Source organism: Salmo salar, chromosome ssa13 (genome assembly GCF_905237065.1).
Source record: "Salmo salar chromosome ssa13, Ssal_v3.1, whole genome shotgun sequence".
NCBI classification, from domain to species: domain Eukaryota; kingdom Metazoa; phylum Chordata; class Actinopteri; order Salmoniformes; family Salmonidae; genus Salmo; species Salmo salar.
Window position 1 is genome coordinate 69,530,526 of NC_059454.1, and position 24,801 is coordinate 69,555,326.

At 41.9% G+C, this 24,801-nt stretch overlaps 1 protein-coding gene across 4 annotated transcripts in view; it reads right to left on the minus strand.

The window, feature by feature from the left end:
• The window catches only part of LOC106567652 (roundabout homolog 3), a 300,880-nt gene that overhangs the window by 116,491 nt on the left and 159,588 nt on the right, over window positions 1-24,801 (minus strand). The window contains exon 1 of one of the 4 annotated variants that reach the window (XM_014137194.2): window positions 17,201-17,848. The exons of the other annotated variants lie outside the window; for them this stretch is intronic. Within the exon in view, the coding sequence (XP_013992669.1) occupies window positions 17,201-17,264 (64 nt within the window). The 5' untranslated portion in view covers window positions 17,265-17,848. Of the gene's footprint in view, window positions 1-17,200; window positions 17,849-24,801 lie in introns of those variants that run through there. 4 annotated transcript variants of the gene reach the window in all.

Below are 24,801 nucleotides of genomic sequence, written 5' to 3' on the forward strand. Positions count from 1 at the left end.
AAAGGCACAGTCAACTTAGTGTATGTAAACTTCTGACCCACTGGAATTGTGATAGTGAATTATAAGTGAAATAATCTGTCTGTAAACAATTGTTGGAAGAATTACTTGTGTCATGCACAAAGTAGATGTCCTAACCGACTTGCCAAAACTATAGTTTCTTAAAAATACATTTGTGGAGTTGTTGAAAACCAAGTTTTAATGACTCCAACCTAAGTGTATGTAAACTTCCGACTTCAACTGTAGATGTTATGCAAAGGTTTTTAAAAGAGAAGATACCATTGCCTGAGACTGAGGTAAATGTCATGCTTGGGTTTGCATTACTAGAAATGGGAAAAATATTAAAATATTAGGCAAATGTTCAGAAATGCAAACTTCTAAAGGCCAAGAGATGAAGTACAATTTTATTAAAGAGAGGTGTTCAAATGGCAAGGTGACCTCAACATTGTATGACTTCTCCACTTACAACTTGAAAAATTGGGAGAGGACAGTAGACAATCAGAAAGTAGGCCTATACTTGACTGTCCGGAGAGAGAGTAACTGACATACCTAGGCTTTCTATGGACTTATTACCATCTGGCTGTGGTTTACATGGAAAAGAGAGCATCGGCTTCAAAGCTTAATGTGAGCTCATGAAACCATGGAGCTGAGCTTCTCAGCCTTTTATAGATAGGAATGACAGTGTCTGTAAAAAAGCTGTGAATGCCAGTCCAAATTACACAAACCTGAACATGTAAATAGGGGGCAACTCAAGACACAAGAGTGTGGTTGTGTTGCGTTAACACTGTAATGTCTCTTCTCCAAAGTCACACATATGTCTATTATTACTGGGTATCCTAAATGAACCTGAGCCGAAGCATTTGGGAATTGAATGTACTGTAAGACAGTGATGAGCAGTTTTGTCTTTAGCGGATACAAGGATTATTTTATTTACATTTTAGTCATTTAGCAGACGCTCTTATCCAGAGCAATTTACAATTAGTGCATTCATCTTAAGATAGCTAGGTGGGACAACCACATATCACAGGCATAGAAAGTACATTTGTCCTCAATAACCTATCTGTCAGTAGAGTCAGAGCTAGAAGGGGTGAGGTGGGGATGGTAAAGTGCAAGTGCTGGTTAAGTTTTTTTTTTAAAGGTGAGGAGGAGGATTATTTAAGATACTGTTTTGAAGAGGTAGGGTTTCAGATGTTTTTGGAAGATGGGCAGGGACTCTGCTGTCCTAGTTTCAGTGGGAAACTGGTTCCACCATTGGGGTGCCAGGACAGAGAAGAGCTTGGACTGGGCTGAGCGGAAGCTGCCCTCCCGTAGGGGTGGGAGGGTCAAGAGACCTGAGGTCTCGGGTTGGGGTGTAATGTTTGAGCATAGCCTGAAGGTAGGGAGGGGCAGTTCCTCTTGCTGTTCCGTAGGTAAGCACCATGGTCTTGTAGTGGATGCGAGCTTCGACTGGAAGCCAGTGGAGTGTGTTGAGGAGCGGGGTGACATGGGAGAACTTGGGAAGGTTGAAAACCAGGCGGGGTGCTGCTTTCTGGATAAGTTGCATGGGCTTGATGGCACAAGCGGGGAGCGCAGCCAACAGCGAGGAGCGGTACTCCAGACACTTCCTGTGTGAAGTAGGGTCGTACTCTACGGATGTTGTAGAGCATGGACCTGCAGGAGTGAGTCACTGCTTTGATGTTAGCAGAGAACGACAGGGTGTTGTCCAGGGTCACACCAAGGTTCTTTGCACTCTGGGAGGGTGACACTGTGGAGATGTCAACCGTGATGGAGTGGTCTTTGAGTGTTTAAAGGAACAGATGTTTATCAAATCATTCCAAAGTCTGCTCTGATATCACACTATGGTTGCTGCAAACCCTCAAAAAAAATATACAAATAGCCTCATGAGTAGATGCTATACAATATGGTCATGCCCACTAAGAATCCACAGCAAGCTATGGTGACTGATTAGAAGCAAAGGATGAAATTCAATTTGAGTCTTACATGCTCGTCGAGTCAGCCTTAAAATGACAGGGACAAATGCTAAGCTAAGCGCAAAATGACCCCAATGGAGCACGATCAGCATCAGGATGAGCCCAAAACATCAGGACTGTGTCAATGTTATTAGAGTGAGAGTGTGCTAATGCACACCCAGCAAACCAAAATCGGTTATGTAAAGGTTCCGAGAACATTTGTTAGGCCGGGGCAAATGTTCTCATATCACAAACTGTTCAGTCGCGGTGATGATTACAGAATGCTTGTATAACACATTCGCCTGATGTTGCAAGAACGTTCCTAGAACACATTTCATCTGTTCTTTAAAGGTTCCCAGAATGTTTCATTAGGTTGTGGGAACAGTCTGGTGAGAATATTGTGGGGACATCAGAAAAGATATGTTGTCAAAACACAAAAACTGTCCAGTTGTGCGGATGATGCTACAATGTTTCTCTTAGGGTGCAAAAAAACATCTGCCTGATGTTGCAAGAACATTCCCAGAACAGCCTTTCCGAGTTCGTTAAAGGTTCACAGAACATGTAATTAGGTTGTGGGAACAGTGTGGGTACATTACAAGAGCTAGTTTCCCAAAACACAAAAAATGCTCAGTTGTGATGACATTCATTCAATGAATGGAGGTGCTCAGAAAAATTCAAGAACATATTTCTGATTGGTCATACTGCCATGGCTACTGAAAAAAGACAAAGAGAGCTTCCCTGGTGGCACAGAGAACCAAATATTGCAGGTTCAAACCCCAGATGTGCAAATTGTCAACTTATGAAGTGTAAAAAAAAAGATGATTGCGTTTGTATGATTAAATGCTGTTAAAATGTCATATGAATGAAAATATGCTGTGTGTCTCTATATCCCCTACAACACAGTCCTCAAATGCAATTAAATATTCTCTGAATGTTTTTGAAATGTTATCATCCAAACTAGAACTTAATGGGAATCTTAGCTAATGCTGGGCAGAGTCTGAAACAGCATGACTTCATCCCAAATCTCTTAGACTTAGACCTCTTTTAGCTGGGGAGTTGTTCTAAGCCTAAGAGAATACTGTTGCATTGTCTTGCATGGGAGAGTGGGAGAGAGGGAGGCAACATAGTCTTGATCAGATTTCAAATGTCATTCTATAATGGAGAATGAAAAACTGCTGAGGCGTCGCGCTTTCCTCATCTTCAGGTTAACAAGTGGGTTGGTCTGACCTTGTCGTCTGAAACAAGAGAGTGTGCCAGCATCCAGAGTGGATTCCATCTCCCTGCCAACTCCCTCCACTATGTATTTCACCATGTCTCTCCGAGTGAGCTTTTAGCAGCTAAGCAGATTGATCTACTTCTCTGGGGAAGAAAACTTAATCTGCACATCACCCAACTCCCCAAATCACTTAAGTACTCACTTGACCGACATTCTGATGAAAGATGGGCCTAGAGGGAAAAGTAATTTGCATGTAAGGTCACAGGGCTAACGTTGTTCGAGATATAAAAGAGAGGCTAGCAATTTAGCGCAACTTCCCACAAATGGCACAAAGATCATATTCAACCTTGTCTTGATGTATTCTAAGGAGTCAACTCAAAGAAGTCATGTCATTCAAATATGGCCAAACACTATAGGCCTATAACACCATAATAAATATTTTTTACTGTTATCTATGTTTTTACTCAGCCCAATTTGTATGTATATAATCCTTATAACCATATGTACCTCTATGATTTATGACTATTGACTGTGTGCAAAGTTGCCTTTTGTATCACACTGTTTTGAATTGTTTCCACAGCCACCATGCGTCACGTGCGTAATGGTCATGTGAGGTGTATTCTGTGTATATATTTTGGGATGTGGATGTGGATGTGGCCGTTTGAGTTGACAAAGATCCATGTTGGATCGAAACATTGTCCTTTAAAGGTGCTAAATTGGGAGCATATACAGTGTGCGGGCCTCTATTCTTTTTCATGTGTCCTTTATTAGCCCAGCTCCTACTGTACGTTTTTTTAATGATGTGCGTATGACCACTAACTTTTCTAAAGACAATTTTTTCCCCACACGTTCACTTTAGCAGCAAAACAATTCTATCATGGTTTGACTTTGGAAAAAAGTTCCTTTTTAAATCTCCATGACAACAGGTTTGGCCATTTAATAATTGCCTTCTTCATTCAAGCATGCGAAAGCCTTGAGATCAACACCCTTCGATCACCAATGTACAGAAGACTAATTGATACAGCTAACTTCCTAACCCCCCCCCAAACTAGTTTGTTTGCTAACCACCCCTCACACCTCCAAAGTAATCTTATATGGCGGTTATGACATGAGGTACTGTAAAGTATGTGAGAAGACTCTGTTTTTGTCTCCCTGCCAGGCAAACCTGAGCACAAAACACTGACGACATCTTAGCTCAGTCGGAGTCAACCGTGAAAAATGCCTTAAAATTCTACCGGAGGAACTTGAGAATAAATCAGGCTTGGGATACCTATCGGAACACAGCACCTCAAATCCTTAACACCCTGTGGGGCTAAAAAGAGAAGATTAATCCATTTGAAAACTCAACTAAGCTAACCCCCTGCTTTCCATGCAACTCCCTTGAATAAAAATTCTGACTTTAAGTGTCCACAGCTGGAAGGAGTCTTTCACACAGGAATTCCAGTGCAGCAGCTACTATAGATGTGAGTGCTTTCTGAGAGCTTAGCTCTTTATACTTGTACATGTATATGGGTTCAAATTGCAGATTTGGTCACTAATAAGCATCTAAATTGGAACATAGTGGCTGTACAGTAACATTCTATATATGACGTCAGAGCTCTGGCTCTGCGCTTCACAGAGCTCTGTGGGTTTTGACTGAGAGCCCTTATGAACTTGAGCACGGTGTGTGACAAGAAGTTGCCCCCATCCCTCCCGGTAATTGTTGTCTGAGTGAGGGAAATGCTGTAAATTAAGATGACTGGATGTATTTTGAAAGATGCCATACAAGAAAGCCAAACATCAGTGAGTCCAAATGTGCACTTTATATCTCCAAATCATAAAACAAATTTCATATACAGTGTCAACGTTTACGATCACTACGTTTGATGTACAGTTTCAAGATGACATGTCATCATACCCTGGGTTGTTCTGAACAGAGTGAGCCTGTTTGTTTAATGTGAAGAGAATTTGCCACGGCACACCCACCTGAATGCACTCGTGACTCCTTTCTATGCGCACCAAAATTACAATCTGTTTCTCTGAATTCCCATGTGAAAGCCTAACACTGTAAGTTAATATTTTATAACTGAAGCTAGTCATGTTGGCAATAGAACAAGCCTTCAAATCATGCCAACCTGACCCAGATTGTGATTAATAATGGACCGTTTTTGGATTGCGTAAACAACACCAGTAAATGTCTGATGGCGGGCGATGCAGGGTTGTGTTCCAAACGAAACAACTACAAGTGTACTTGCTGTAGTTCCTCAACCGCACAGCTAGGAGAGCTCAAAAAAAGTACCTTATAGTTGAAGACTCTTCTTTGTGTCATACAAGTCCATTGAAATTGCTTAGGGACTGTCCACACTTTAGAGAGGTTTGTGACCTCTTGGGGACACCATTTAGTCCTCTCACTCAAACCGTTTCATTTGTTTTGTCTTATGTTGCACCTACCCCGTGTTTCCAGAAATAGCCTTATCATGTGACTGAATGTATTCAGAGTATTTTCAGATTTCATTATCAAGAAATGCAGCAAAGAGTACAGTAAATGTCAAATTCACATAAAATGAACAGTGTAATGTTTGGATTCAGTCTTGTGTCAGGTGAACTGTTGTGTACTTACCTTTGGTCTAACAATTTTCAGATCATCTCCAAACTGTTCCCTTTCAATTGCTACCATGGTTATGCGTTTCATATTTCTTCTGTAAGAAACATTTCAATTTAGCCCTGTCCATATAGGGTTAAAAAAAGGTTATCGACCGGAGGGAGTAGGACAAGAGGAGAGGCATGAGGGGAAAGAGAAAGGGAAAACTTTCTTATTTCTTCCTCATCTGCAATTATTTTTTACCAGACTGCCCTCCCCTCCCTCTAAACTGAATTTTGATGTTTTACAGCAGCCCCCCTCTCCCTCCTCCTCCTCTTCTCTTTCGTCTAAGCCTGGGAATTGATTTGTAAATGGCATTCATTTCCTGAAGTTAAATTGGGAGTGGGAGTTGGGCGGGGAGTGAGTGTTTTCTCCCCAACCACCTACTCTTTGAGGTTGGGGATAACAAAAAGAGGCACTTGCATGAGAATAGAAACATTGGGCCGTAAAGCCATAGCCTTCATAATTGAGCTTCTGTTGGATGCAAGGGACTAAATAGAGCAGGGTCAACTGCTCTGGGGGTTTCGTCTGCCTTCTCCCTCTCTCTGTCTTTGAGAGGGGACTAAGGATGGCTTAGGAAAAGTGACCAAACTTCCACAAACGTCAACTCCGAAAGATGGTGCTGACTTACAGAGTTACACCTTCCAGGGGAGGGAGGTTCAGTGGCTAAAGCAGCTTACATGTTTTCTGGGCTGAAAAATGAGACACCTTGCCATGGAGAGAGGGGCTTTCCCTCCGCCAACTGGAAAAGAAAGTTTAGTGTCATTTTCGTACTCTGAAAGTGTAGTTTCTCCACCAACATGGTTGAGAGGCTTGAAGTCCATTAAACTTTGATTTACTTCAAAGTAAAGAACTCGCTCTGGGGGTCAACAGTCTTTATACATGGATATTTTAATGTTTACCTTCAAATGTTCTACATTTCAAATTTCTCACCCAAAATGTATACCCCCAGTGGCGGTTCTAGCTTGAATGGCTGCCTGGCCGAACCTCCCCTTCAGCCCCCCCCCCTCCAAAAATTCTGCACAAACTGTCATTTTTATTCAGACATTTGGAACAACACAAAGAAATAATCATAACATTTAAAACTTTATAAATAAAAAAATATATACAAAAATAAGACTCATAAATATCAAAAAGAAGTAACAAAGACAAATAGAAACGAATTTGTGTTGATTTGGCACTCGAGCATCAATACATTACCCATCCCCCAACACTGTCAACCAAGAGTCAAGACTAAACCAATTCACCTTGGTGGTGTGCAGACTGGTTTTATATTATTCTTAACGATTTCACACAAACCAGAAAAAAATGCAACAATATGTCTGTGAAGCTATATATTCACAGTATTATGAATGAATTGTGGTTTATTTGGTAGCATTTCGTAGTGACTGATTTTACTAATTGTATTTGTACTGTACAAAGTTAGAGGTGTGCTATATGATAGAGTCCCCTGCTCCCCCTACCTCGGGCTACCAGTGGGGAGACCTGAGGTCAACCTACCCCCACCCCCCTCCCCATCTCGTACTTCTGAGTGGGAGACCTTCCCAGGCAGTAGCCTGCCTAGCTCACAAACTAGAATCAGGGCGCCCACTCTGACAAGGTTAATTGACCCACAGTCCCACAGGGTGACATGATATCATTGACGTGACATGCAAATGAGCGATAGAAAACCGATCGCGCAAATTCACCCTTACGATTTTTTTTTGTGCGGGCATCCCGTGCCGCCCTGGGTGGCTGCCCATGTCGCCTATTCCTAAATCCGCCACTGTATACCCCATTTGTCTTGCCATTTCAGTTAGAAATGTCAATATCATGGTGAACGTATAGCCTACTTGACACTGATGTACAAGCAACATTTTATCTAAAGAGTGTGCATCACAGAAGCAATTAGCATCGCAACTCTTATTTTTTTCAAGTGCTCCTTACTCTAGACTAAGACAACAGCAAACAAGTGTAACTGGGTTGGTTATGTTTCCACGTGCTACTGCAGAATTTGGTTTTCAATGTTTATATATTACTATTGGTTGGTTCAAGTCAGATGTCAATAAGGTGTTTTGTCATTGGCTATGCTTGCAGTGTGCAAGTGGAATTCAGCAGGGGAGAACGTAACAGGGTTGGTTAGGTTTCCACTTGGCACTGCAGATCTCCCCCTATCTGCAAGCGTAGCCAATGACATAACACCTTATTGACATCTGACTTGAACCAACCAATAGAAATAAATAAACATTGAATACATACTACTGCAGCAGCAGGTGAAAACATAACCAACCCTGTTACACAAGCAAACACTCAAAAGTGTTTAAAAGCGTGAACTCAAAATACAGCAGCCCTGCACTCTCAAGCCAATCAAAAATCCTCTAACCGCTGTCTGCTTGGTTTTGGTAGCTTCCAGCAATAACTATTGATTTTCCAAACAGGACTTTGGGGAGAGGCTTGATAGAACATGAGCAACTCAGCACTTTCACCAACCAGCCAGACAATTGCTAGACTACTACTACTGTCAGTGTTGTAAGTACTAACACTGTCAAGTGCATGTGAGAGAAAGGGAGAGGAGGGGGAGAATGAGAGCGGAATCAGAAGTGAGATACTGACACTGCATGTGCTGAGCTTTCCAGGGCTTGTCACTTTGCATGAAAGCTATTTTTACTGAGCGTGGAGGCAGGGGAGTAAAAGGGATAATGCTAATAAACTGTGAGTGCAACAGTGGAGTCCCCGCTTGGCAGTATCGTGAGACTGCATCCCAGAGTGTAACCCTGGTTTGGGGGTTCCACCGAGACCAGCCCACCACCACCTCAGCTAGGAGAGCTGACATCAGCTTCCTGTCCCACACAGTTGCAACAAGCAGTCTCTGCATTCTTCTGGGTTAAAGACCACACTGGACATGAAGACACACACATACAGCTGTGCACACACCAACTGGCCCTAACTCATATCCTGTCTGACCCACAGACCCTACATATCACCACAGAAGACAAAATGGGCCCAATGTGAAAAACTTCTTGGATATTATCAGGGCAGATATTGAATGGTGTAGTAGGGGGTTGGTGGGAGGGATATCAAATGTCTGGCTACAAAGCTAGTTCCTACCCCACTCAGGCATTCTTTAAGTCTTTTCTGCTATCCACAGCAGTTCAAGGCAGGCTAACATCCCTATGCTCAGTCAGAGGCCTAGCCTTGATCTCTTTGTACTTTGGATGCTTAGCGCCTGTCTAAAAAATATAAGAGCGAAGGGAACAACAAGGCAAAGTATACAACATAGCTAGTTTTAAACTCACTCTAAATTCACCTTAAGAGATTTCTTCCTTAGAGTTTCTTCTAAACTGGCAATACTGTTTTATAAGGAATGTGTCCTAGTTTGACTGACACAGTGCCTGCAAAAGTATTCATCCTCCTTGGCGTTTTTCCTATTTTGTTGCATTACAACCTGTAATTGAAATAGATTTTTATTTGGATTTCATGTAATGGACATACACAAAATAGTCCAAATTGGTGAAGTGAAATTTAAAAAATTAAACAAAAAAAAAACCCAGGGAAAAGTGATGCGTGCAACCCCTCTTTTTACGCTGCTGCTACTCTCTGTTTATCATATATGCATAGTCACTTTAACTATACATTCATGTACATACTACCTCAACTGGGCCGACCAACCAGTGCTCCCGCACATTGGCTAACCGGGCTATCTGCATTGTGTCCCACCCACCACCTGCCAACCCCTCTTTTACACTACTGCTACTTTCTGTTCATCATATATGCATAATCACTTTAACCATATCTACATGCACATACTACCTCAATCAGCTTGACTTACCGGTGTCTGTATGTAGCCTCGCTACTTTTATAGCCTCGCTACTGTATATAGCCTGTCCTTTTACTGTCGTTTTATTTCTTTACCTACCTATTGTTCACCTAATACCTTTATTGCACTATTGGTTAAGCCTGTAAGTAAGCGTTTCACTGTAAGGTCAACACCTGTTATATTCAGCCGACGTGACAAATAAACTTTGATTTGATTTGCATATGCATTCACCCACTTTGCTATGAAGCCCCTAAATAAGATCTGGTGCAACAAATTATCTTCAGAAGTGACATAATTAGTTAGATTGCACACAGGTGGACTTTATTTAAGTGTCACATGATCTGTCACATGATATCAGTATATATACTACAGCCTTCCCTGTAGCTCAGTTGGTAGAGCATGGTGTTTGCAACGCCAGGGTTGTGGGTTCGATTCCCACGGGGGGCCAGCACAGAAAAAAAATTAAAAAAATGTATGAAATTGTATGAAATGTATGCATTCACTACTGTAAGTCGCTCTGGATAAGAGCGTCTGCTAAATGACTAAAAATGTTAAAATATACACCTGTTCTGAAAGGCCCCAGAGTCTGCAAGGGGCACCACCAAGTAAGCGGCACCATGAAAACACAGAAGCTCTCCAAACAGGTCAGGGAAAAAGTTGTGGAGAAGTACAGATCAGGGTTGGGTTATAAAAAAATATCAGAAACTTTGAACATCCCACGGAGCACCATTACATCCATTATTAAAAAATGGAAAGAATATGGCAACACAACGAGAGTGCCATCCACCAAAACCCACAGATAGGCAACAAAGACACCAAAGATAACCCGGATGGAGCTGCAAAGCTCCACAGCGGAGATTGGAGTAGCTGTCCATAGGAACTTTAAGCCGTACACTCCACAGAGCTGGGCTTTATGGAAGAGTGGCCAGAAAAAAGCCATTGCTTAAAGAAGAAAATAAGCAAACACGTTTGGTGTTCGCCAAAAGGCATGTGGGAGACTCCCTAAACCTATGGAAGAAGGTACTCTGGTCAGATGAGACTAAAATGTAGCTTTTTGGCCATCAAGGAAAATGCTATATCTGGCGCAAACCCAACACCTCTAATCACCCCGAGAACACCATCCCCACAGTGAAGCATGGTGGTGGCAGCATCATGCTGTGGGGATGTTTTTCATCGGCAGGGACTGGGAAACTGGTCAGAATTTAAGGAATGATGGATGGCGCAAAATACATGGACATTTTTGAGGGAAACCTGTTTTAGAGATTTCAGACTGGGATGGAGATTCACCTTCCAGCAGGACAATGACAATGACTGTTAAAGCAACACTCGAGTGGTTTAAGGGGAAACATTTAAATGGCTTGGAATGGCTTGGTCAAAGCCCAGACCTCAATCCAATTGAGAATCTGTGGTATGACTTAAAGATTGCTGTACACCAGCGGAACCCATCCAACTTGAAGGAGCTTGAGCAGTTTTTCCTTGAAGAATGGGCAAAAATCCCAGTGGCTAGATGTGCCAAGCTTATAGAGTCATACCCCAAGAGACTTGCAACTGCAATTGCTGCAGAAGGTGGCTCTACAAAGTATTGACTTTGGGGGGGTGAATAGTTGCACGCTCAAGTTTTCCGTTTTTTTGTCTTATCACTTGTTTGTTTCACAATAAAAAAATATTTTGCATCTTCAAAGTGGTAGGCATGTGGTGTAAATCAAATGATACAAACCCCCAAAAATCCATTTTAATTCCAGGTTGTAAGGCAACAAAATAGGAAAAATGCCAAGGGGGTGAATATTTTCGGAAGCCACTGTAGAGGATGGACACAACAGGAAATGGCGCAAACAGCAAGGGGAGGAATTCTTTGTGGAGAAAGCTCTTCTTCCCTTCTCGTCTGTAACTACTTCTCACTACTTATCACAATATTGCCTATTTGAGACTAATCTGACAGGAACATTTCCTAATGATGGATGCCAAAGTCAAGGAATCGATGACAGCACCTGCGAAACTTTCTCCTACTCTGACAGGAAACCAGTCACCTTGAGAAACCGAGGACAGTAAATTATGAATGATCAAACAATAGCCTTGCTGAACCTTCGAAGTGCTCAAGTCTGCAAAGTCTAAATGATCCCCCTGCCAATTTGTGGGATCCCTGCCAGATGCTTCAGGTGACAGCTAAACTTACAGGTGTTGGAGGGCGCACATTTTTATTACGCATCTCATTTTGGATGTTGACAGACAATTTGAAAAGTGGCTGCACTTTTGTGGATCCCCTACCTGCGCTGCTTCAAATCTGCATTACAGACAGACACGTCCTTCGCCGAAGAGACACTTTTTTAGCAGATAAGATCGTCTGTTTTACCTACTGCTGCATCTTACAAAAACCAAGTCTGTTGTCAGGCAGACACTTGAAATACTTCAGTGGAGGGAAATACAGGCTACTGGTGGAGAGAGAACAAATTGATAACTCCATTATATCCCCAATTCCTCTTTACCATATGCCAGATTGTATGGCGTGGGGGGATACACATTGTTTGTATAAACAAGGCAACTGAACATTTAGATAATTCATTTTCTATTTGTGCCATACTCATCTGACCTTGACCAGAAACTGCTGAGCAATTATAACTGTCCACTGAATAATATGCTGCGGATGCTATATAATGGGTACTACCACTACTATGGGCGATTGGTTTTGGCAAATAAGACTGGCTGGGAGTCTATTTCCAAATAGCAGTAGTAGTAGTAGTAGTAGTAGTAGTAGTAGTAGTGAAGGACGGGAGAGTGGCAGCATGAGAAGCTAAGGTGAGGAATGTGTGTGTGTGTGTGTGTGTGTGTGTGTGTGTGTGTGTGTGTGTGTGTGTGTGTGTTCAGAGTCATTAGACTGAGAGCTCCTGATGGGAGTGTTCACATGGCAGCGGGCCACTGCTGTTTGATGTGCCCTTCAGAGGCGACCAAGTAAGCCCACTAGTTTACTCAGCGGGGAACCATCCAAATACAGCTGCAGACAATGATACTGGGCTGAAGTGGTTCACCACACACACACACACACACACAAAGTATTGATTTAATACGAAAACACAATACCACACGAATGGTGTACACACACACTCTCTCTCATGGACAAACACATACAGCGTAGTGCATTCACAGACACATTTACACCAAACAAACAAACAAAAAAACAGAGACACTGTCTGCCATTTGACTGCCCTAGACATGCTGCCTCTCTGTGTGACTCCCTGACAGACAAACAGACACAGGGTCTTGTGAGGTCTGGGCAGGGCAGGGCAGTGGGGTGGCTGTGTGAATATGATGTCTGAGTGGAGTAGGACAGCTCTTCCGCTGTGCTCCAGTGCCCACGCTGTCTTTATCACCACAGCGCCGCTCGGCCTCACAGGTCACGCCCCTTGCGTCTCACATATGCTCTCTCTCTCTCTCACACACACACACACACACACACACACACACACACACACACACACTCCATTTATTACAAAAGGGAATTTTCAAAACACTTGGTGGTAGTACATGCTGTAGTAGACAGTGCATTATGCATGTTCCCCATGCTAGGGGGCAACAAGGAAACAGGAAAGTCCTATGTGGAAGAGTTGTGTTGGTTGTGTGAGCATGTGGTATAAGTTCTAGATATGTTACAGACAGACAGGTCCTTTTTTTGTGAGTAAACAAAGGAAAAGTGATTGTCTGTTTTACCTACAGCTCTCTTGTTAAACAGACACTTGAAACATGTACACTTAGAAAAAAAGTTTCCAAAATGGTTTTCCGGCTGTCCCCATATAAGAACCATTTTTGGTTCCAGGTAGAACCCTTTTGGGTTCCATGTAGAACCCTCTGTGGGAAAGGGTTCTACATGGAACCCAAAAGGGTTCTAACTGGAAGCAAAAAGGGTTCTTCAAATGGTTATCCTATGGGAACAGCCAAAGAAACCGTTTAAGTTCTAAATAACACCTTTTTCTCTAAGAGTGTAGGTAGGTAAGCAGACAGATGGGTAGGTGAATGGACAGTTATGGGTTACAGGAGGACTGCAAATTATCTGTTATTTTCTGTGTTTGTATGCACATGTCTGGGTGGATATGCACAATTGCGTTCTCATTTTCCAATGTACATTCTTTGTACCTTTCTTATTCCACAACTGGAATTAGATGCCTTTATACCCTAAAGATCCAACAGATCCTTGTGTCACAACAGGTGACGAACATTTCAGAGGGAAAATGGCTGAACCCAGTGTGTTTTCACCTTGTTTCATTTGGCTAAACTGGAGGAGGCTTTAAATAAATGAATGTGTATTAATAAACACAGAACAGGGGGTCACAGCAATTGCTTTAATTAATTTGTAATTCAATCATTTCAACCGATATCTCTGAAATTGAAAACAATTTGAAAGCGTCTGCAGACAAAATGTGGGGGGTGGGACATGCAGTGTTCAAAATGTCTTCTTTCTCAGCCCACATCACGTGTTCTGCATAGTCCTCAAGTAGTAGAAGTTCAACAAAGTATACAGAAAATATTGTTGATGGCTTCAGTCGACAGTGACAGGACGAATAATTTGTTCTATGAATTGTATTTCTATGCCACAGCCACATAAGAAATCCATTCCATGCATTATATTTCTATGGCAAAACAAAAAGAAATCCTGAGAAACAGAAAGCTCACTGTAACAGTCAGCAGCAGCTTATACATTGTCCTTCCCTCTCTCTTACACTCTTTCTCTCTCTCTGTCTATTTCAGTGTGTGACCAGCGCTAGGGGCTCAGCGTCCCCACAACCTTTCATCTTCACCATCCCCACAATGTCCCCATAACCACTGGACCACTGGAACTAATGCCCTCGGCCATTAAGCTGTCTGAAACTTGGGGCCCTGGCCCAGGGGCCCGTCAGATTGATGCCACACTGGTATTGTTGAGGCCCCTGTGGCTCGTTTTCACCTCGGACAGCTGCGGTGGAGCTCTTTGAGGTCTGGAGAGAGGTGCTGTCAGCAGCCACTGCTAAATAGAGTCCCCCTGTGGTTTGGTTGGTTTCTTTTGATGCCTGGGTGAACTAGAAATACCTCAGCCCTGTCTGGTAGTGGCAAAGAGGTCAGGGTGACTCATTTTAGCCCTTGGAATAACAATGTTTTGTTCAAATAGACTTAACTGAACTTCAATTGACTATTTCTGCCTGTTGATGGGTATTTTAGTGTGAGCTTATGATAATTGACCTTGGCTGATGACATTGAGCAAACTGAGGAACATCATTATTCTTTTAATAGTTAGAGTGAATGAGGGTTTGACCATGTATTTATGCCTGGTTAGCTGAGTCACACTATGGAAGATGGATCAACTCAACAGCTCATGCCAACACCTCCCAAGTTATTGGCAGCTTGATTGATCTGCTTGATAACAGATGAAAAGAGGAGCGATGAGGGGGACTGATTGTTTGTGTGTTTGTGTGTGTGTGTGCGCGCATCTAAGAGGCAACAGAGGGTTCTGACTGTGTCTTGCCTAACTCTCTCCCTCTGTCTTTATCTGTCTGTCTGACTTGGGTGTCTCGCTGACCGTAGATCTTGCTAGATCCTGTCAAAGTGATAATTTTAGACCAGAACCAAGATGATTAAGATGTCTGGTTCCCTCACTTGGGGATGTGGCTGTCTACTATATGTTTACTGCACTGGTTGCAGTCACATGTCTCAGACAGTGTTTACAACAGACAAACAGGAAGAGCCTTCATCCCTGTTACCCATCAACAGTCTTCGACCTTCACATCACCGTTTAGGTAATGGCTCACTGAGTAGTGGAGATGACACAGAGATGCATAGATACTATGGGTGAATTAAGGGACATGTCAGAGGCTGGTGTAACCCAGACACAAATGTAGCAATTAGATGTACATGTATGTCTCTTCGCATTTCGCAATAACAGCACTGTAGTTATGCAGTTTTCATAATGCTTTCTTTGCTTTCCGCTATCGTTTGTCAACAACGGCTCCAAATGTTTTAAATGAGCAGTGAAATGTAAACACAAATCATCCTCAAGCACCTATTAATGACTTTAAAACTATAAAAGCTTAGCTATTGGTTATAGGCTATTCTCCACCGAGATCTTGTCTGAGACGTGTGTGTACTGTAATTAAGATCGAAGTCAAAAGGTTAGATCCCGTCTTTTTGGCCTCGTTAAAGGCCTGTTTGGGGATAGTCATGAGAAAACTGACAGCTGTTCTGCTGCAATTTCCCAGTGATTTCAAAAGGAGCTGAGCAAATGCATGGCCCTCTCCCATTCAGTCATTCAGGAGACTGGCAATAGGGTTGACAAACTAGCGACTGGGTTGACTGAGGGTCACCTTACTGACAAACTGAAGCCAGGGATAGAAACTTGACCCTGGCCCCCTGTTGAAGGCTTTTATCAGGTGTGGAAAGGTGATGGGAGATAGCTGGAGGGACCTTCAGCGCATAGTGAGAATGGTTGGTGGTGACTTTTTTTCGAATGGTGACATGTACAGTGGAAAACAGCTTGCATCGACACATGGACACGTAGGATATTTGGACTTAGAGAAGAAAAACTGGTCTTTTTTGATGGCTAAAATGACATTGATTCAATTTGAGGTTATGGGGACATTGAATTATGAAGATTTGGCAAAGCTGTGACTGAGTGTGCGTTCAATTTAGCCTTGTAGATCCATAGGAGCATCTGGAATCATTGAAGGAGTGCTTTTCCAGATGTTGTCATGCTCTGGGTTCATAGTCAATGTTTACAGCCTTGTAAAAGCCAGCTCCAGCAGTATCGGGTAGAGCCCGATACACCACGCTGTCAGAAACGGCATCTGCGTACGACCGGGAATACTGCCAAGTGGCCATACGACATGTAATTGGGATAGCGAGTTATGGTAAATTATTTGTATTAATCAACAGGGTGAGTTTCTCTTGAGAAGAATCCATTGTCTGTGACAAAACTCAGTGAAACTTCTAAATTATGTTATTAATACATACTGTATTATTATATATTTTGTTAGGCACAACTGCAACATTCTACTGTTCGAATTCTGGCCCTCTCTCCTGTCCTTAGATATTCAGGAATACAGATCTTGAAGGTCCAAGGTCCCCAAGCCAGCCATGTTTCCTCTCTCAAACTGAGTTGACATAATTGAAGTGGTGTCCATCCCAATGGCATCACTGAATATTTATTAATGTGACTGCTCAGGTATTGTCAATGTGGCTTCATAAACATTTCTCCCCTCACTGACGTATTTTCCTCATTTAAAGGTTTAGCCAATAATCTGCGATGAGCTGAGAAATTGATGGATTAAGGATGAGCATCTACGGACATTCTTCATAATGTGGTAACAAGCATATCAACCTTTTTGATTTAAAAGTTTTTAGCAAAATACACAAATGTACATCTTTTTATACAAGATCACTCATAAATATTTTTTTTACTAGGCCTATACCAAGACGAATTAAACTGAATGAGCGTCTGTCACTGAAGCCTTGTGTGTAAAATAAACCACACATTCATTTCCTTGGCTATTGGACCAAGAGTGCCACAAAAAAACAAAGCATCACACGTAATAACTTATTTATAGGAAAAATCATTAAGCATGAAGTATAAGAAATATGATAATAGTATCATGCATTGAACTTACCAAAAACGAAACCAATAAGCGCAAAAATAACCGGTAGGGTATCCAACGTGAGGCGAAACTCCATTACCCTCTGGTGTATGATAAAATTGTCTTCAAACAAGAAAAGTTTGTCAGGTATCCCCCCCCAAAAACTCAAAATTATCCAAATGTGGGTAAGGTCTGTCAAGTCTACAGAAGCCGACTCGGACAACTTTGGAAAGTCAGCACCACACGTTGAGACAATGTCTACGATTTTGCAGCATCACATCTGCTTCAGAAAGCCTTCATACATTCTTAAGAATAAGTTCCTTAAGGTGTTTTCTTATATCTGAAGGATGGCAAATTTACGCGCCTGGATACGGTCGGGAGTAGAGAGAAGATGCACTATTTTCTTAGTTTTCTCTGCCGCTGTCACCGTATTGTTTGTTGATGGGAATTTTTCATAACGCTGTCCAGATTTACATTTAGCCCACGATGTTAGGCTGTCTACCCCCGAGTCCAGGTTGCTTGGTATTGAGAATCAACTTCCTCATCAAAAAGATAACTTCTGTGACAGTATGTGCAGTTTAATTCTTGATAGAGACTTTCATTATTTATCTTCTCCCATTCCATCCTCTCTCTTGAATGAACCGAATTACAAGTCCCGTTATCGCCAACACGCTCTCGTGGCTAAAGCCCACCCCCTAGCCCCAGTCTATAGTAGTCAAAACAGTGAACACTCTTAAAGACACAGTGAAGAAATATTTCGCATAACTTTCTTAGAATTGACAAAATCATGCACAAATTACACTCTCACGTTGCACATTTGTTTACCCGGTGCTGCAAACAGATCAATAGAATGTATTGCTCTCAACTCATTCCATAAAAAGAGGTCTGTTTGTGTCAGGATAATATTTTCACATCAAATTGTATGAATGTCATATGGTCAGTTGAACAATTGTTTTAATTAATAAGGTTGTGGGAGATTTTGCATTGCCAGTTACAGAGTTCAAATAAATTCCATTCCGAATGCTAGGCCTATCTATAGTCATCTTTTTCAATCTCCATGGGTATGTTGATTCACAATATTCACATGAAAATGTATTCACCACTATATGCATTTCATTTACCTTGGGATAATGGCATCAAAAACGTGATGGTGGAATGAATTCAAATGTAAACATATCATATGCCTTACATATGAAAAAACACACACCAGGAATCCCAATGACAATGACTAGGCATTAGACCTATGTGATGTTATTTATGCAAAGCAGGCAATAAAACGGACGTTCTAAAATCTTTCAGGTCCAATGCAGCAGTTTTTTTTTATCTAAACATCAAATCATTTCTGGGAAAGAAAAAAGTACCTTACTGTGATTGTTTTCAATTTAAATCCTCAAAAAGAAACAAAAATAGCTTCTTAGCAAATAGCAATGTGTCAAGCAAGAATTTTGCTAGGACTGTGGTTTGAGTGGGGAGGGGAAAACTGAAAACTAGCTATTATTGGCAGAGAGGTTTAGAAATCTCTTTCTTATTGGTCTATTAACTAATAGCAATGTGTCAAGCAAGAATTTTGCTAGGACTGTGGTTTGAGTGGGGAGGGGAAAACTTTATAAAACTTTTCTTTCTGGGAAAGAAAAAAGTACCTTACTGTGATTGTTTTCAATTTAAATCCTCAAAAAGAAACAAAAATAGCTTCTTAGCAAATAGCAATGTGTCAAGCAAGAATTTTGCTAGGACTGTGGTTTGAGTGGGGAGGGGAAAACTGAAAACGAGCTATTATTGGCAGAGAGGTTTAGAAATCTCTTTCTTATTGGTCTATTAACTAATAGCAATGTGTCAAGCAAGAATTTTGCTAGGACTGTGGTTTGAGTGGGGAGGGGAAAACTGAAAACTAGCTGTTATTGGCAGAGAGGTTTAAAAATCTATTTCTTATTGGTCTATTAACTAATTTACCATCTGGTGATGTCACCAGGCAGGCCAAACTCCATACCACCAACACAGGCCAAAATTTCAGCCAGTCTTTTCAAACAGCTTTTACACTAAAAGGGCATTATCATCACTTTCATAATTTCACAATTTTATTACAACGTCATAGCATGGAAATATAAATGAAACTCAGAAAAATCTTGTTTTTGATAGCACTGGGCCTTTAATAAACCCCACAGTGCTGAGAAAATGTCACTATCTATCTGAAGGAGGGCCTTGTCCTGAATTGATGGAAGGAAAAAAGGCAATATTACATGTGCTTGGAGATAGAGGCAAACTGCAGAGTATGAGATGTGACAGAGCAGGACATAGCGGGATCCATCAAATCCCACGGTGGGAAATAATACGGAGTGATTGGATAGAGTGCCGCTCGGCCAAATAAATATGACGTATTGCAAAATACCCAAGTAAACACACGGTGCTTGACATTCATAGAAATGAGTTGGGAGATGACATTTATTGAGCTGCCTGTGCATATTAATGTGTAAAGACTTCACTACTGTGCATAGGGACTGGGATATTATCAGGTTTCATTGGTATTCTGGTGCAGGCCACTATTGTAGATTTAACAAATAATGTTTTAGAAATCCATGCATTCTAACACAATCTACAAAATCTAATCTAATAACACTAACTTGAATACATCCTCTTTCTAAAGCACTACAACACATAGGAAAGTACCCCTAACTGTGAATACCCTTGATATCACCATCATGTTTCATGCATGTGCATGTTTAACCTAATTACGAAAACTGATTCATTGAGCTCCAGTGCGTAATTGAATAAAACACGATGATGCAGTCCCTAAATACATTTCAGCTTGTCAATGACGGATGACGCTAGTTTGGGACCCGCATCAAACATTTGGTCAAGCTGTCAGCGAAATGGTGCAGTCAATGAATTTAGACATATTATCCAGCAGTAGATGTCATATTATGGCCAACAGCCTATCAACATGGTTGGATGCTGTGTCTCAGCCCCAGAGGTACTTCAGTTTTAGGGGGGTGATCTTTCTATTGCTGTGCCTTTCTGCTTCATTTGTCACACCTTGCTGTTTGAAGCAAATTATCATCAGGTATTACACAAACAAAGTTAACTACCCACAAGGACAGGTGGGAAAAAGGGCTACCTAAGTATGGCTCCGAATCAGCGACAACGAAGTACAGCTGTCCCTGATTGAGTAGCAGTAGTCCAATGTTTTACCAGTGCGAGTACTACAGGCAATGTGTTGGTAGAACTTGTTACAATCCCTGGTGTCTCTCTGGAAGGAGATCCTCGCCCTGAGCTCGTCTACTTTATTATCCAGAGACAGAACATTAGCGAGTAATATACTTGGAAGCGGTGGATGGTGTCCACACCTCCTGAGTTGGACTAGAAGTCCACTCCAAATACCTCTTCTCCGCTGCCGGTGTTTTGGAGCAGCCTCTGGAATAAGTTAAATTGCCCTGGGGAGCACGAACAAAGGAACCAATTCGGGAAAGTCGTATTCCTGGTCGTAATGTTGGTGAGTTACCAACGCTCTGATATCCAAAAGTTCTTTCCGGCCGTATGTAATAACACACAGAAAATTTGGGATAATAATGTAAGAAATAACACACAAAAAAAACTAAATACTGAAAAGTTGCTTAGGAGCTAGAAGCAGAGCTGTCATAACTGTTGGCGCCATCTTTCCTGGAGCAGGCACTTCATGTTTTTGATTTAACCAACCTGGAAGACCAGGTGTGTTAAATTTAGGCAATCACTGAACTGATCCATTAGCTCAGTTGGTTTTATTAATTTTTATTTATTTAACCTTTATTTAACTAGGCAAGTCAGTTAAGAGAAAATTACCAAAAGGCAAAAGGCTTCCTGCTGGGACGGGAGCTGCGATTCAAAAAATATACACTGCTCAAAAAAATAAAGGAAACACTTAAACAACACATCCTAGATCTGAATGAAATAAATAATCTTATTAAATACTTTTTTCTTTACATAGTTAAATGTGCTGACAACAAAATCACACAAAAATAATCAATAGAAATCCAATTTATCAACCCATGGAGGTCTGGATTTGGAGTCACACTCAAAATTAAAGTGGAAAACCACACTACAGGCTGATCCACCTTTGATGTATTGTCCTTAAAACAAGTCAAAATGAGGCTCAGTAGTGTGTGTGGCCTCCACGTGCCTGTATGACCTCCCTACAACGCCTGGGCATGCTCCTGATGAGGTGGCGGATGGTCTCCTGAGGGATCTCCTCCCAGACCTGGACTAAAGCATCCGCCAACTCCTGGACAGTCTGTGGTGCAACGTGGCGTTGGTGGATGGAGCGAGACATGATGTCCCAGATGTGCTCAATTGGATTCAGGTCTGGGGAACGGGTGGGCCAGTCCATAGCATCAATGCCTTCCTCTTGCAGGAACTGCTGACACACTCCAGCCACATGAGGTCTAGCATTGTCTTGCATTAGGAGGAACCCAGGGCCAACCGCACCAGCATATGGTCTCACAAGGGGTCTGAGGATCTCATCTCGGTACCTAATGGCAGTCAGGCTACCTCTGGCGAGCACATGGAGGGCTGTGCGGCCCCCCAAAGAAAAGCCACCCCACACCATGACTGACCCACCGCCAAACCGGTCATGCTGGATGGATGTTGCAGGCAGCAGAACGTTCTCCACGGCGTCTCCAGACTCTGTCACGTCGGTCACGTGCTCAGTGTGAACCTGCTTTCATCTGTGAAGAGCACAGGGCACCAGTGGCGAATTTGCCAATCTTGGTGTTCTCTGGCAACACGTCCTGCACGGTGTTGGGCTGTAAGCACAACCCCCACCTGTGGATGTCGGGCCCTCATACCACCCTCATGGAGTCTGTTTCTGACCGTTTGAGGAGACACATGCACATTTGTGGCCTGCTGGAGGTCATTTTGCAGGGCTCTGGCAGTGCTCCTTCTGCTCCTCCTTGCACAAAGGTGGAGGTAGCGGTCCTGCTGCTGGGTTGTTGCCCTCCTACGGCCTCCTCCACGTCTCCTGATGTACTGGCCTGTCTCCTGGTAGCGCCTCCATGCTCTGGACACTACGCTGACAGACACAGCAAACCTTCTTGCCACAGATCGCATTGATGTGCCATCCTGGATGAGCTGCACTACCTGAGCCACTTGTGTGGGTTGTAGATTCTGTCTCATGCTACCACTAGAGTGAAAGCACCGCCAGCATTCAAAAGAGATCAAAACATCAGCCAGGAAGCATAGGAACTGAGAAGTGGTCTGTGGTCCCCACCTGCAGAACCACTGCTTTATTGGGGGTGTCTTGCTTATTGCCTATAATTTCCACCTGTTGTCTATTCCATTTGCACAACAGCATGTGAAAATTATTGTCAATCAGTGTTGCTTCCTAAGTGGACAGTTTGATTTCACAGAAGTGTGATTGACTTGGAGTTACATTGTGTTGTTTAAGTGTTCCCTTTATTTTTTTGAGCAGTGTATATAGGACAAAACACACATCACGACAAGAAAGACACAACAACATTATATAAAGAGAGACCTAAGACAACAACATAGCATGGCAGCAACACATGACAACACAGCATGGTAGCAACACCACATGACGACAACATGGTAGCGACACAACATAGCAGCAGCACAACATGGTAGCAGCACAAAACATGGTACAAACATTATTGGGCACAGACAACAGCACAAATGCAAGAAGGTCGAGACAACAATACATCATGCGAAGCAGCCACAACTGTCAGTAAGAGTGTCCATGATTGAGTCTTTGAATGAAGAGATGGAGATAAAACTATCTAGTTTGAGTGTTTTATGCAGCTCGTTTGGCTCCTAGTTGGAATATAATCCTGCAGTACATGCGGCACTCCAGGAACAGGGTCGCCTACCCCTGCCTGGAGTCATCCAATTCATATGCTATTGTATGACTGGGTAAGACGTATGGTACTATATGCCCCTATGGTACTATATGGTACTATACGTATGGTACTATATGCCCGTATGGTACTATATGGTACTATATGCCCTCTAATTCGTATGATATTGTACGACCGCTAAACCATTCATAATGTAACCTATCCTAATGTAATATGCAGTGGTGGAAAAAGTACCCAACAATCATACTTGAGTAAAAGTAAAGATACCTTAATAGAAAATGTCTCAAGTAAAATGAAAAGTCACCCAGTAAAATTCTACTTGAGTAAAAGTATAACAGTATTTGGTTTAAAATATAGTTAAGTATCAAAAGTAAAAGTATAAATCATTTCAAATTCCTTATATTAAGCAAACCAGATGGCACCCTTTTCTTGTTTTTTTAATTTACGGAAACCCATGGGCACACTCCAACATTCAAACATAATTTACAAACGAAGCATGTGTGTTTAGTGATCAGAGGCAGTAGGGATGACCATGGATGTTCGGTTCATAAGTGTGTGATTTTGACTATTTTCCTGTCCTGCTAAGCATTCAAACTGTAATGAGTACTTTTGGGTGTCAAGGAAAAGGTATGGAGTAAAATGTACAATATTTTCTTAAGGAATGTAGTAAAGTAAAAGTAAAAGTAGTCAAAAATATAAACAGTAAAGTACAGATTCCCAAAAATACTACTTTAGTAGTACTTTAAAGTATTTTTACTTAAGTACTTTACACCACTGGTAATATGTCATTCTGAATGGAGGCTTAAATGTACATACCAAATCATACAAATTGCCCTGAGACTAGGTTGAAACTTCATACAAGCCTTTGAAAGAGTAAGTAGAAAAATATATTCTCTGAATATTGTGAACTATGGCAAACTGTGATGCAAATGGTTTATCTAACCTTAGTTGCTTTGCGCAACACAGTCAGCCATGCATAAGGATTGTTGGAAACACCGACAGCATCAACAACAACTTTGAATCATATACATGAACCATACATGCAACCCCGAGAACATCACACACCATCACATGGCCCGGATGTGTGGTTTTTAAAATGTGATTTAACGCCAGTGTTATGGTTCATTTAAGAAACCTAAAGGTTTTGTTATCCTTCTCCACACTTTTTGTGCACAGTACCGATTCTTACCTCCTGACCATATCTAATGTACAAATATTTCCGGGCTAATTAATCGATGGACTGTGGACTGGGTTTTCAGCATGTGCCAGTGTAACATGATTTATTGCCCGGATCAACCACTCACCATTAAAGCTGACAGCTCCAATTGGACTTTGGCCAAGTCTGTCAAGCATATAGCCCTTGGTTGTGGCACTCCAAAGCAAGATCACATGTTATGTGGATTGTGAAACACAGTTTTTGTTGTATCCTCAGTTGTAATGGTTGCATGACATAGCATTTTCTGTCAACAATCCATTTTAGCTTAATTTGAGCTGGGGTTTTTTAGCTTGTAAATGTTCACCCTTTCACAAAGGGCCTCTGCCAAGCCTTGCCATTTCATTACTTCTGCAGCTATCCGACAACATAAATGTCCACACATATTACAAAGAAATCAAACTGTGATTGCCATGGAGACTGATCAAAAACGCTGCCTCTGAATAGTACTTGACTGCATTTCACACACTGCTCTAAATGTATGCCAGAAATTGTGTTAAAGCAATTAGCTATATTGTATATGTGTTTTTAAGATAAGATGAGCCGCTCTTCAGTGTTTTCGTTTTTCAAATGACCTGTCA